General features: G+C 59.3%; 1 protein-coding gene across 1 annotated transcript in view; it reads left to right on the forward strand.

The window, feature by feature from the left end:
- Positions 1 to 326: 326 nt before the first annotated feature.
- Positions 327 to 13,816, forward strand: part of LOC138069667 (collagen alpha-1(I) chain) — a 60,996-nt gene continuing 47,506 nt past the window's right edge. The window contains exons 1-3 of the mRNA XM_068960997.1: positions 327 to 354; positions 2,049 to 3,173; positions 13,244 to 13,656. Of these exons, the coding sequence (XP_068817098.1) occupies positions 327 to 354; positions 2,049 to 3,173; positions 13,244 to 13,656 (1,566 nt within the window). The remainder of the gene's footprint in view (positions 355 to 2,048; positions 3,174 to 13,243; positions 13,657 to 13,816) is intronic.

The raw sequence follows: 13,816 nt of genomic DNA on the forward strand, positions 1-13,816 counted from the left end.
GAAGCCAAGAGGCTAGCGCAACCCCCGGCACGCGCCCTCCTCCCCCTCGGCCAGCTCAGGCCCTGTTTTATGGGATGTACTGCAGGCCCCCCACCAAATATCCCGTTCACCGCTCTCCTAGAAATCGACCACCAGTGGCGCACTCCACTGGGCTAAGCGCTGCCTTCCTCCTCCCCGCTCTCGACACCAAATGCCCCTGGGAGGGGAGCCCTATAAGCGACTCAGACCTCAGAAGAGAACTTTTCGATGTTTTTGTCCCTGACAGGGGTGAAGATGTCGACAGCTAGGGGGAGATTGAGGGCTAGAATGGCAGAAGTTGGGGGGAGATGAAGACCGCGGTCACCAAATTCACAGGTGGGTGGGCAGAGGCTCAGAGGCACCATTACCAAAGGTTCCACCCACCCCAAGGACAGGACTGTAGGTGCTGGGAAGGCCCTCCGGGAAGTGGTCCTCCGGGGGCCCCAGAGAGGGGCAAGGACTCTGATCCCTACCCCCCACTGTAGCCTCCTTGCCACTAGCCCCAGGGCCTGCCCAGGAGAGGAAATCAGCCCCCTGCCCTGACCGGTGGGTGACCACACCCAGGGGCCTCCAGACTGTTCTGTGGGACTTCTCTGCAACATCAGGAGAGGCCCTAGAAAAGCTCCTGCAAATCCTCACCTTCTCATGGAAGTTCTCCCACCACCTCAGGCTCTGAGCCTTCGAAGAGCAGAGGCGCCCATCCAGTGCACGAGGCCCAGGACCCCGAGTGGAGCCAGGGAGCAAGTGGGGACCAGGGAGTCTCCTGGGCAAGGGGAGGTGGGGACTAGAACATTCTTCACTTCCACCATGAGCTGGCCCAGCGAAGGGAGGCTGTGGGGACGGCGTGCCCCGTATAGAGACTCTTACAGAGCTGCCCCCCCACCCCCCCACCGGCAGCCCGCAGCCTCCACCCTCACCCCAGAACGGAGTGGGGAGGGATATGAGGATCACACACACACGATCCTCCCTCCACCACCATCGGGCTTTCTGCCAGACTGACAGAGGAGCAGACAGACTCACCAAGGCTCCAAGAGACACGTGGCTCGGGGCACCCCATTAGGCGAGCCCGGCGCAGTCCCGCAGAGCAGCTCCCTCCCGCACCAGGGCGAGGAGGGTGAGCAGAGTGGGGGCTGGGGGGGACGGGGGAGGAGGGAAGAAACAAGGACCCTCCTCCAACAAGGGCCGAAAGTCTGAAGGCGGGGGTGTTGCTCGCGGCCCGGGGGAGGGGCGCTCCCAGGTTCGGCCTCAGGACTCCCTGCGCAGCCACTGCCGCCCCATTTCAGCACAAACAGCCTCAGACCGCCCCGGTGCGGGGGCGCCTCGCGCAGTCGGGCCTCCACCTCCAGCCCCGCCCCCGCGCGGGGAGGGGATGCCTCCAGCTCCAGGGCGACCGGGAAGCCCGACCCCGGAGGGGACCCCCCCAACACACACACACACTCGGCCCGACCCCGGAGGGGAACCCCCAACACACACATACACACTCGGCCCGACGCCGGAGAGGACCCCCCAACACACACACACACACACACACACACACACACACACACACACACACACACACACACACACACACACACACACAACTCAGCCGGCTGCCCGCCGGGCGTTCGCGCAGAAGCAAAGGTTCATCAGGGTCCGAGAGAGGGTCGGTCCCGAGTGTCTGAGAAACACCTGACCCCGAAGTCCCAGGGCCCTGGGGAGACCCCAGACCCTGGGGTGCCGTCCCATCCCGCCTCCGCCGAGCGCCAGCGGGCGCCGGGGGCCGGCCGGAGACCAAGGCGACGCTGGGGCGCCACGGGAGCGGGACGCGGGGCCGGCCCGCGGGAAGGAGCTCGCACGGCTGGCGCTGCCCTCCCGCCCGGAGACCGCGGGGACCGGGGCACAGAACGGCCCGCGCCCCCGCCGGCCCTGCCTCTCCGCAGAGGGGGCGCGCTGACGCCACCGTCCCCACCTGAGCGCGGGCTCGACCCCCCAGCCGGGGAAACCCGACACAACCCCAGGCACAGGGACACTTTCCCCCGGACCCGCAGAAGAGCCGCTGCCCCACTCCCGGCCCCAGCCCCGAGGGGAGACCCTCTACCCCGGGTCCCGTGTCCTCCAGCCCCGAGAGCTCCGGTCCACCGGCCCTCCCCTGGGCAGCGCCGAGCGCGGGAGCCAGCCAGAGGCCACCTCTCGGAGCCCCGGAGTCCCCGCCGCAGCTCGCGCCCCCGAGGCCGGAGGGCGCCGTCCCCTCCGCCGGTACCCGCGGGCCACAACTCACCGCGCGCCGGCGAGCGCTCGGGGGCGCAGGGAGGCGGCGGCCGGAGGCTGGCGGCTCGCGGTGGCCGGAGCCTGGGCCGTGGCGGGCGGCTCTGACGCTGCGGACCGAGCCCGGCGAGGAGCCGCCCGGAGTCCAGGACGCAGCGGGGAGGAGCTGGCGGCCGCCCGGCCCGGGCTGCCTCCGAGCTCGCGGCGGGCGGCTGCTGTTCCGGCGAGAGCGAGCCGGCGAGCTAGGGAGCGGCGGGCGGCTCGGCTCCGTCAGCCGCGGAGCCCGGCGTCCGAGCGCGAGGGAGAAGGGGGAGCGGCTCCGGGAGCGGCGTCCGGCCGCGGGCTCCGCGCTGGGAAGGCAGTGGAGCGGGAGCCGAGCCGCGAGCGCCGCCGGCAGAGATGCGGGCGCCCGGCGGCGCCGCGGCAGCCGCACGGCAGCAGAAGAAAAAGGAGAGCGAGCGAGAGAGCGCGCTGGAGAGCGAGCGAGCGAGGAGGGAGCGGGAGACCGGAGAGCAGCGAAGACGCGAGAGGGGCGGGCTCCGGGAGCACGAGGGCCGAGGGAGCCGCGGCGGCTCAGCCCCGCGCCTACGGCCGCGGCCGCGCTCGGGAAGGCGCGGGCCCGGCCCGCCAAGTTTGCGCGGCAGTGGGGGCCCAGCGCGCGGCTTCCGCCGGCCTTTTAAAGAGGGAGCTGCCTGGGGCCCACGCCCGACCCCGCACCTCTCCGCCGCAAGGCTGGGGCTCACCCCGCGCCCCGCCGCCCCTCCACACCCGCCCTGCCTTCTGCTCCCTCTCCCACCGCGCCCCACCGGCGCCCTCTCCTGGAAGCCCCCTTCTCCCGCCTCCCCCCGGGGGCGGATGTCTGTACCTCGACCCGGAGGAGCTGGCAGGGACCCCTCCTGACCCTGAAGGTCGAGGATCAAGGAACAGAGCCTCCTGAGCACTCCCGGAGAAGTACCACAAACACAGTGATGCCACGGGGTCACCCCGCTCCCCACTCCCACCCTCCCGGAGCATCACTGAGACCCCCCCACCTTGGGCCAGCTTCTCACGCATCTGCACCACACACGTGGCGTGTGCCCCCAAGTGGCATGTTCATTCGCCCACCCCACTGCTCCTGGTTTGAGCAAATGACACAGGACGGGACGGGGCGGGGATTCCATTTGACCCTGGTCACACAGCCTTCAGGGCGCCTTCCTACTGAGGCCGGCCCCGCCCCAGATCTCCACCAGCCTGGGAGAACCCCACTCGGTGGCCCACAGCCCACTGGTCTCTGTCCAGCACTGGTCTGCAAAGTGTAACAGGTGGCCCGGCCAGCAAGCAGGAGGGAGCCTGGGGAAGAAACCCTCAGGCAGGGAGAAGCTGGAGCCCTAGTTCTCCTCCCCCCAGGGTGGAGGTGGGGGGATGCTGTGAAAAATCCCCCAAGAAAATCCCCCGAGAAGGCTGGCCTTAGAGACAGGCAGGGGAGGAAGAGCGGGAGGGAGCCTTACGGCCTCTTAGGATTGCAAGAGCATCTCGTCCCAGACTGCAGAAGCGTCTTCAATTAGAGCTGTGACGTGAGTGACTGTCCTTGTCCCAGGGAGGGTGCTAAGCACAGTGCCAGGGAGCTGGGGGTGGGGGGGAGTGCAGAGTGGGGAGCGGCTGACCAGCCTCCTCCCTCCCCGGTATCAGTCATCCTGGCTGACCTGCAGAGTGCCACAGGGCTCCAGTGTGCCCAGGCCTGGGGGACTCAGTGCCCCCACAGCCCCACCCCTCATTTCCACAGATGATTTCTTCTAGATCAGGGGAATGTCTGGGAGGGCCTGGGAATAGCAAGGCCTGACCCCTGCCCTATGGGTCTGCCCTTTCTCCCTCCCTGTTCCCCATCCAATACCCGTGTGTCTTCCCAAAGACCCACTCAGGCACCCCCTCCTCCAGAATTGCAGACACCACCCGGCCAGAACCACATCTTGTTCACCACGGTTCATCCAGGGCCTGGCACTGTGCCTGGCCTGTGGCAAAGCTCAGTGAATGTCTGGTGAATGAATACATGTTGGCAAAGCATGAGCTGTCTTTGTAAAGCTCGCATGTGATAGCCCCAAATACATGTCTCATTTACCCCTTCAGACTGAAGTCTCTGATGGAAGGGCCGAGATCATGGACTCATTCATGCCTTTTTTTTTAAAATGCAATCAGCACTGACTGAGCTCCCGCCCCATTCCCAGTCCCAGAAATACACAGAAAGCAGCGCCGCAACCTGCCCTTGAACCTGCACCCAGGGCCACGTGCACCTCGGCCCGACGCATTTCAGAGAGGCATGAATGAGCTAAGGCCACCACAGCTTGTGCTGTCCAGCAGCTCTACCCAGCCAAGTGTACACTGCTCTGGGCTTGGAGGAAAACTCAAGTCACCCCAGGAGAGGCCATAGCCGTGGGAACAGCCTGCATGGGTTCCAGCCGAGCCCCAGGCGTAGCTGCATCCCCTGCCCAGGGCCCCTCAGTGACCTACCTGCACAACAAGGACCACAACGCTGGCCTCATAGCAGAACGGCAGGCATGCTATGCACCCAGAGAGGGGTGCTGGGAGGTTCAGGTTCAACCTGCTTGGGGCTTGACACATGACACATCCTGTCTTGAGCCTAAGTCTGCTGAAAAGGGGAGAGTCTTTTTTCTGATTCTTTTCAAGGTCCACAAAGGCCAGTGCCCAGGCCCTACTGGCAAGGCCGTCATGAGGAAGGAGTAAGACAATAGATGCAGGGCACCCGGTCCTATATTTAGGTGCCCAGAAACGGAAGCCACTGCCACTATTAACGTAGAATATAGTCCTCAATATCCTTCTGTTGAATGAATGAATGAATGAAACTGAACATAAATGGGCCATGGTTTATTGAGAAGCAAAGGAACTCAGTCGCTCTCCCTCCCCAACCCCCACCCCCCCACCCCCACCCCACCCCCACCCCCGGCCCTCAGCGTTGCCTGCACTCTGGTCATAATTATCCCACCCCCAACCCCCCACCAGCTGTGTAGCAGAAGGCTGGGCAGGCTATATTTTTCAGGGGTTAAAAAAAGAAACACTGTTGGCTGGCAGATGGCTGAGTTTGTGGACTCGTCCAGTCTGAAGTTTCCCAGCCTGAGGCCTAGTGCTTCTGGGCAGCCGTCCTGGCCCGCCCCAGGCTTCCAGGTCTCTAGCCTCACTGTGTGTGGGCAGCCACCCATCCCTCACCTGGGACCCCCAGCCTGGTCCAGGGGGAAACCTCCTTCATGCTGATTCATGGCTGACTTGACTTATCATAACAGACACACAGAGACACACAGACACACCCCTGCCACAGACAAAGTAATACATTCAGATACACATTCACACACACACACACACACACACACAGACCCTCAGACACACATGCAGAAACCCTCACGCATACCTCTAGGAATGTCATTTGGGGTCTCCTTTCCTGGAGAAAAGGGAACTGCAGAGCCTGGAGAAGGGTGAGTACAAGTGACCTGAAGGAACTGCGTAGCAAGGCCCCAGCCTGGGCCAGCTACAGGGGCCTGAATTCCAAACTGCTCTTCAGCGAGTCGTCCCACTCCTCAGAGCTGTGCTCTGACTGGGAGGGAGGCACAGGGCTAAAAGCAGGAGGCCAGGTTCTCATTGCTAAGGCTGTGTGACCTGGGGGAGCTGCCCAACCTCTCTGAGCATTGGTTTCCCCATCAGTGACATGATGCGCTGGGCTACAGTCTCTCTAAGATGCTGGGTTTTGGTGTTGGGTCTTCTGAAAGCTTTAAAGGAGGCTGACCTGACTGACACTCGTGGGGTCCTCAGTGGGGAAGGGGGGCATTCTAATCCACCAGTCCTGCATACACAGGCCTCCCTAAGGACAGGTAGTCCTAGAGGAAACAATCGCACAAAGTTCTGCATGGTGGGACCTGGAAGTTCTTCCCGAGGTCTGACCTCACTCCCTCCTGCTGCAGCAGACTCGTTCTTCCTGCTATCACTCTGGTCTCCCTGGCAAGGGAAAACACCTTGACATCCTTTTCCCACCCACTGGGTTGGCAACTCAAACTCACCAACCTGCCCTAGGGCCTCTCCATTTCAGAAGAATCCTGGGACTTCCCCAGTGATCGGTGGTTAAGACTCTGACTGTCAGTGCAGGGAGTGCACATTTGATCCCTGATCAGGCAACTAAGACCCCACATGCTGTATAGAATGTCCCCCCCAAAAAATGTTTTTAAGATGACAGTTGTCTTGGAAAATCCTGAAGTTTAGAATTTGTTAAAATAGATCAAAGTGAGCTTGAGGGTGCAGGGTCCTGTGGAGAGGCTGGCAGGCCTGGAACACCTGAGAAATGATCGCCACCGGGCCTCAGTTCAGTTCAGTTCAGTTCAGTCGCTCAGTCGTGTCCGACTCTTCACGACCCCATGAATCACAGCACGCCAGGCCTCCCTGTCCATCACCAACTCCCAGAGTCTGCACAAACCCATGTCCATCGAGTCAGGGATGCCATCCAGCCATCTCATCCTCTGTCGTCCCCTTCTCCTCCTACCCCCAATCCCTCCCAGCATCAGGGTCTTTTCCAATGAGTCAACTCTTTGCATGAGGTGGCCAAAGTTTTGGAGTTTCAGTCTCAGCATCATTCCTTCCAATGAACACCCAGGACTGATCTCCTTTAGGATGGACTGGTTGGATCTCCTTGCAGTCCCAAGAGTCTTCTCCAACACCACAGTTCAAAAGCATCAATTCTTCAGCGCTCAGCTTTCTTCACAGTCCAACTCTCACATCCACACATGACCACTGGAAAAACCATAGCCTTGACTAGACGGACCTTTGTTGGCAAAGTAATGTCTCTGCTTTATAATATGCTGTCTAGGTTGGTCATAACTTTCCTTCCAAGGAGTAAGCGTCTTTTAATTTCATGGCTGCAGTCGCCATCTGCAGTGATTTTGGAGCCCCCCAAAATAAAGTCTGACACTGTTTCCACTGTTTGCCCATCTATTTCCCATGAAGTGATGGGACCAGATGCCATGATCTTCGTTTTCTGAATGTTGAGCTTTAAGCCAACTTTTTCACTCTCCTCTTTCACTTTCATCAAGAGGCTTTTTAGCTCCTCTTCACTTTCTGCCATAAGGGTGGTGTCATCTGCATATTGAGGTTATTGATATTTCTCCCGGCAACCTTGATTCCAGCTTGTGCTTCTTCCAGCCCAGCTTTTCTCATGATGTACTCTGCATAGAAGTTAAATAAGCAGGGTGACAATATACAGCCTTGACGTACTCCCTTTTCCTATTTGGAACCAGTCTGTTGTTCCATGTCCAGTTCTAACTGTTGCTTCCTGACCTGCATACAGGTTTCTCAAGAGGCAGGTCAGGTGGTCTGGTATTCCCATCTCGCTCAGAATTTTCCAGTTTATTGTGATCCACACAGTCAAAGGCTTTGGCATAGTCAATAAAGCAGACTTTTTTTTTTTTTGGAACTATCTTGCTTTTTCGATGATCCAGCGGATGTTGGCAATTTGATCTCTGGTTCCTCTGCCTTTTCTAAAACCAGCTTGAACATCTGGAAGTTCACGGTTCAGGTATTGCTGAAGCCTGGCTTGGAGAATTTTGAGCATTACTTTATTAGCATGTGAGATGAGTGCAATTGTGAGGTAGTTTGAGCATTCTTTGGCATTGCCTTTCTTTGGGATTGGAATGAAAACTGACCTTTTCCAGTCCTGTGACCACTGCTGAGTTTTCCAAATTTGCTGGCATATTGAGTGCAGCACTTTCACAGCATCATCTTTCAGGATTTGAAATAGCTCAACTGGAATTCCATCACCTCCACTAGCTTTGTTCATAACGATGCTTTCTAAGGCCCATTTGATTTCACATTCCAGGATGTCTGGCTCTAGGTGAGTAATCACACCATCATGATTATCTGGGTTGTGAAGATCTTTTTTGTACAGTTCTTCTGTGTATTCTTGCCACCTCTTCTTAATATCTTCTGCTTCTGTTAGGTCCATACCATTTCTGTCCTTTATCGAGCCCATCTTTGCATGAAGTGTTCCCTTGGTATCTCTAATTTTCTTGAAGAGATCTCTAGTCTTTCCCATTCTGTTGTTTTCCTCTATTTCTTTGCATTGATCGCCGAGGAAGGCTTTCTTATCTCTCCTTGCTGTTCTTTGGAACTCTGCATTCAGATGCTTATATCTTTCCTTTTCTCCTTTGCACCAGGTCTGAGGGTTTCAATTTTGCCTTCCCCTCAACCAGGCCATGAGATGGAGGTGTCTCTGCTGGGGGTGCGGGGGGCGGGAGGTTGTTTAAAACAGTCCCTGTGCCCTGGCAGGTCATTTGCAGGATGAAGAGCTGACTACCAGCCCCAGGCTCTGCAGAGAATCCCGAGTCACCCTGCAGGCTCAGCGGGGTTGAGGACAGCTGGGGTCAGAGGTGAGGCCCTGGGTCACATCTTGGGGTAAGTCACCTCTGCTGCGCCTCCCAGGCCAGCCCAGCCCTCCCCCTCTGCCCCACAGAGACGCTGTCTCAAGGGCATGGGGCACCTGGAAATTCCCCCAGGCCAGGCTCTTAGACAGGCCAAGGAGTGGCCACCCCTTGGAGGCTGGGATGGCTCCAACCTCAGGAATCTTCCCACATCGCCTGGAACTTTCTCGGGTCTTTGACTTGGACTAATGAGCTGGCTAAAGCTAACCCTTTCCACAGTTCCAAAATCCCACAGGCTCTGTAAACCAGTTTGTCCATAAATTTTCGGCATACTCATTTAGCTGCAAAACCAGATGTGAAATCGAGTCATTGTCCCTGTCTTGCTCCCTCGGTGGGAGAAGTCTCTTTTACCTCAGGAACCCTGGCCAGCATATTTGTTTTGGGGGTCCTACCCCCAGGCCCCTGGGGATGTTGCACACTACATCATATTTGTGCCATATTATCTCTCTCAATTCCAAAACCACTCGGCCCCCCAACATCCCATGTGGACCAAAGAGTCCCCAAGGTCCGCAGCACAGCTCTGTCTACACCCTCCCACCCACCACCCCCGCCCCTGACATGGGAAGAGGAAAGAGACCAGAGGGAGCAGAGAGCAGGTTCTGAACAGGATTCTACTAACCCCCAGTGCTTGGGACCTGACCTGGCAGGAGCCAAACCAGGTGGGTAAGGATTGAGGGGACAGTTGGCCCCAGATTGCTAGAGAGAGGGGACGTGGAAGAGGAAGAGCAAGGGGCACTCTGCAGCCACCCCAGCATCTTCAGTGCCAGGGAAGGGAGGCCTGGGGATCAGAGACCCCAGAGGAAGCATCTCTTAGACACTGAAAGAGGATTAGGTTTTGGAAGGGCTGAGCACCCAGGCTGTGGAGGAGTGGGGTACACAGCCTGACTGGGCATCTGACCCTCCATGGGCTGAGCCTGTGCCAAGCATGCAGTGGGTGCCCAGTAAATGTTCACTTGTTAAACAAATGATTGATCCCTGCCCCAGACAGAAGGATCCCTGCCTCCTCCTAGATTTTTTAATATCTATTTTTTTATTTATTTGGCATTGCCAGGTCTTAGATGAGGCATGCAGGATCTTCACTCTTAGCTTGCGAGATCTAGCTTCCTGACCAGGGACCAAACCCCCAGCTTAGGGAGGTGGAGCCTTAGCCACTGGACCACCAGGGAAGCTCCCTCCTTGATTTTCAGTGTCTCCTCCTCCTCCCTCTGCCTCCTTTTTCTTAAGACTCTGGATTTTCCGGCCTCTTTGCCAGGCTGCAATTTAAAACTACTTATCATCCCTCTCCTTCCACACGTCCTCCGGGGGGCTGTCAGCTGTGAGCCCAGTGTCATTAGGATGAATGTCACAGCCAGGATGTCAAAATACAATTAACATTGAAAAGCCCCTCCCGCCCCGCCCTGGGTCTCGTGGCTGGCCTGCTCCTCCCGCCAATGGCAGGGCTCTGGGCATCTGGAGAGCAGCCAAGGGCCAGGGCAGGAGGGGCTGCTACCCCGCAGGCCTGGCAGGAGGCGGGGGAGGGAAGGGGGAGGTGGGGGCAGGCAACCTGGAAGGGGGACGCCTCTCCTCCTGACTGCACCCACCACCACCCCCCACCTCCCCAACCCCCACCCCCCACCACTTCCCCCACCCCCCTCCACCCCCCAACCCCCCCACCACCCTGCCTTCTCCACATCCTCCCAAGCCCTTCCCTCTCGCCCAGCCACCGCTCACCCGCTCACCGCACCTCCTTGACCATCACGCACACACAGAGCAGCTCCGCCTCAAACACTCTCCCCAGCACCTGTGCTAGAGGGCACGTGTCCCATGATGCTGTCCTCCTTTGAGGCTCTGCTCCCTCCTCCAGCAAATATGGACCATGATTCTGCAGCCACTCAGGGCTCTTCTGGGACAAAAGGAAAGGATGGGGCTGAGAAGAGCTTTTCAGGTCTAAGGGAGCCCTATGATCGAAGCTTTAGCTTGTCCTCCAAACAGGGCCCAGGTCCTTGGGTTGGGGCAAAGGCCAGAAAGCCCAGCTGGCTGACTGATAGCAGGGCTGGGCATCCCTGAGAGGCCCCTCCATCAACGCCACACACACACACCCCAGCCTCTGTCCTCCTTAGGGACCACCTGGACAGTGGGGAAGGAAGCCCCAGCATTTTCTCCCTAAGGTGGAGTCAGATAGCGGGCAGGACAGAAAGCTGGAAAGGACTCCCAGGCCCTCTTGTTAGTGGCGCCTGAAAGAGTGTGGATCCCCAAGCCCCTGCTGTCTCCAAGCCTTTCATCCTCACAGCCGGCTGCCCGCAGCACCCCCCACGCAGAAATACCGCATGGCAGAGGGGGGTCATGGTCAGGGCACTGCCCTGCCCATCCCCACACCCTCACTTATCCAGGAAAGCTGAGCCATACACTCGGGGGCTCTGCTCCCTCTAAGGCAGCAGCAATTAGCTGACCACCCCTCGCCTTCCTCCACTTCAGCTTGCCCTCGCCTCCTGTACCCACGAAGACCAACCATCACCTAGACCCCCAAGTGGCACAAAGCGGTGCCAAGAAAGAAAAGCCCTCGCCCACCCACCATCTCCTACCCCCGTGGGCTGCATTTTAATGGCATTTGATTGGATCGGATGTGCTTTTAATTCCCTCCCGGGACATCAGAATGAGGAGGGGAGAATCTTTAATTCATCCAACTGAAATATTAATAGAACTCCAACCCGCTGGAATGGGGCCTGAGGCCCCCCACAACGGGAGACATGGGAGACCAGCAGGAGGCAGGTGGGAGAGAGCCAGGTGGAGAATGGGCCCCACCCGGCCCAGAGGACCTGGGCCACCCACCATGGGCCCCCTCCCCCCATCCTCCCCACCTCAGAGACCTGTACCAGCCCTTGAGGGTACAGATGAGACACTGAGGCCCAGCTGGGGGAGCCACGGGCCAGGGTTACACAGCACCATCACTTCCGCGCTCACTCTGACCCCTGGCCCCAGCACCGTTCTGCACAGCCCAGCTCGCCCACGGACGCTCGGCCCACGGCTTCTCTGGCCCCAGCACACGGTGGTCACAGGAGGAGCGGGGCTCCTGAAGCACTGGCTCCACCCCACCACGCATCCCCAACCTGCTGGCAGAGCCTGAATGCCTTCCCAGGGGCAAAGACTTTGCCCACAACTGCAGAGGCCACAGCTGATGGCAGACAGACCCCTCCAAGAGCAGGAGGTAAGTAGGGAGGAGAGCAGAGCAGGTGAAACCTCCGGGGCACAGAGTGGAACCTGGGAGCAGGAGAGGCCCCCTGTGTTCCCAGGAGGCCATGTCAGGGTGTTCAGGACCGCGAGCTGACCAGGGCTGACCTGCCTGTGCGTGCGTGCGTGCATGCCAGGTCCCTTCAGCCGTGTCCAGCTCTTTGGGACCCTATGACCATAGCCCGCCAGGCTCCTCTGTCCATGGGATTCTCCAGGCAAGAACTCTGGAGTGGGTTGCCGTGTCCTCCTCCAGGGGATCTCCCTGACCCAGGATCAAACCTGAGTCTCTTGCGTCTCCTGCATTGGCAATAGAGTTCTTCACCACTGACACCACCTGGGAAGCCCAGCCCCAGCCCGTATACCTGGTTAATATGCTCTGTGGTTCAAGTCCAGTATTAGGCTCAAGTCCTCTCCACTTGAGCCTAATACACCTGCATTCATCCCCAACTGAACACTCACCACCAGAGGGGCCACGGTTAACCCCTTGACCTCTGCAGCCTCATTTCCTCACTGATCGGGAGGAGACCCCCCACCAGGGTGCCCCACCAGGGTGGTCCCAGTGGATGGCCAGGTGAGATCATGTATGCAGCTCCTGGCTCCCTCCAGTCAGAGACCCTGCGTCCTCCAAGGTCCCTCTCAGCTCTGTGGCTGAATTACCTGCTCTTCTCTCCCAGAAACCCCCAGCTAACTGTCACTCCGGTTCCAAAATTCCAGGACAGCCAGTTCCCCAGACTAGGGGTGGGGGGTGGAAGTGGGTCCTTCTACCCAGCTTCTATTTCTTCAGTCTGTGGTGTTGGAGAAGATTCTTGAGAGTCCCTTGGACTGCAAGGAGATCAAACCAGTCAACCCTAAAGGAAATCAACTCTGAATATTCATTGAAAGGAATTACGCTGAAGCTGAAGCTCCAATACTTTGGCCACCTAATGCGAAGAGCCGACTCGTTGGAAAAGACCCTGATCCTGGGAAAGATTGAAGACAGGAAGAAAGGGGAACGACAGAGAATGAGATGGTTGGATGGACATGAGTTTGAGCAAACTCCCGGAGATGGTGAAAGACAGGGAGGCCTGGCGTGCTGCAGCGCACGGGGTCGCAAAGAGTCGGGCACGACTGAGCGACTGAACAACAAGCTGGTTCAGAGTCTGGGGATAGACAGCGAGAGGGACACACAGGCAGATGACTAATTAGATGGACTGACGGTCCTGGCCTCCCCGGGCCCGTCCTCCCAAAGTTCAGTCCTCAGGAAGCACGTGGGAAATGGGAGACCAAAAAAAAAAAAAAAAAGAATGCAGAGAATGGAGCTGGTGGCTGGGTTTCTGTCCCGGCAGGCTCCGGCAGAAGCGTGGAGCACCAGCAACCCTGCCCGGACCTGCTCAGGATGAGGAATCCCGACGCCCCCAGCCCGCGAACGGTCCTGAGCGGCCTCCTCCCGATCCAGCGCGCGCGGAGCCTCCGCCGCCACGCGGCTCGCATCGCGGACCAGCAGCGCCGCCGGGTGGCCGAGCGCCCGCACTGCGCGCCGGCCCGGCCCGGCCCGGGAGGGTCCGCGCGTCTGAGCCGGACCGCGCCCGGGTCTTCGCTGCCCCAGGACTCAGAGCCCTCCCCGCTCCGACGCCTGGAGAAACACTCGGATCGAGAGGACTGTTTTTCACTGGAGCAGATCCTGGGAGAAGGCGGCGGGGGCGGCGGGGGATGGGGTCTATTTCGGGGCTCCCTCCTGGCTGGGCCACCGCCTCCTTGGGTACGGATTCCTGCGGCAGCGGGGCTCACCTGCGCTGAAGCCAGAGAGGGGTGGGGGAGGCACTGCCCCCAGGCGCAGCGGGCCAGGAGGCAACGGGTGAGGGCTGTCCTAGATTCCCCGGGCTCAAGGAAGGCAGAGTGAGTGGGGGGACAGCACCGAG

The sequence above is a fragment of the Capricornis sumatraensis genome, chromosome 22, assembly GCF_032405125.1.
Source record: "Capricornis sumatraensis isolate serow.1 chromosome 22, serow.2, whole genome shotgun sequence".
Lineage (NCBI taxonomy): Eukaryota > Metazoa > Chordata > Mammalia > Artiodactyla > Bovidae > Capricornis > Capricornis sumatraensis.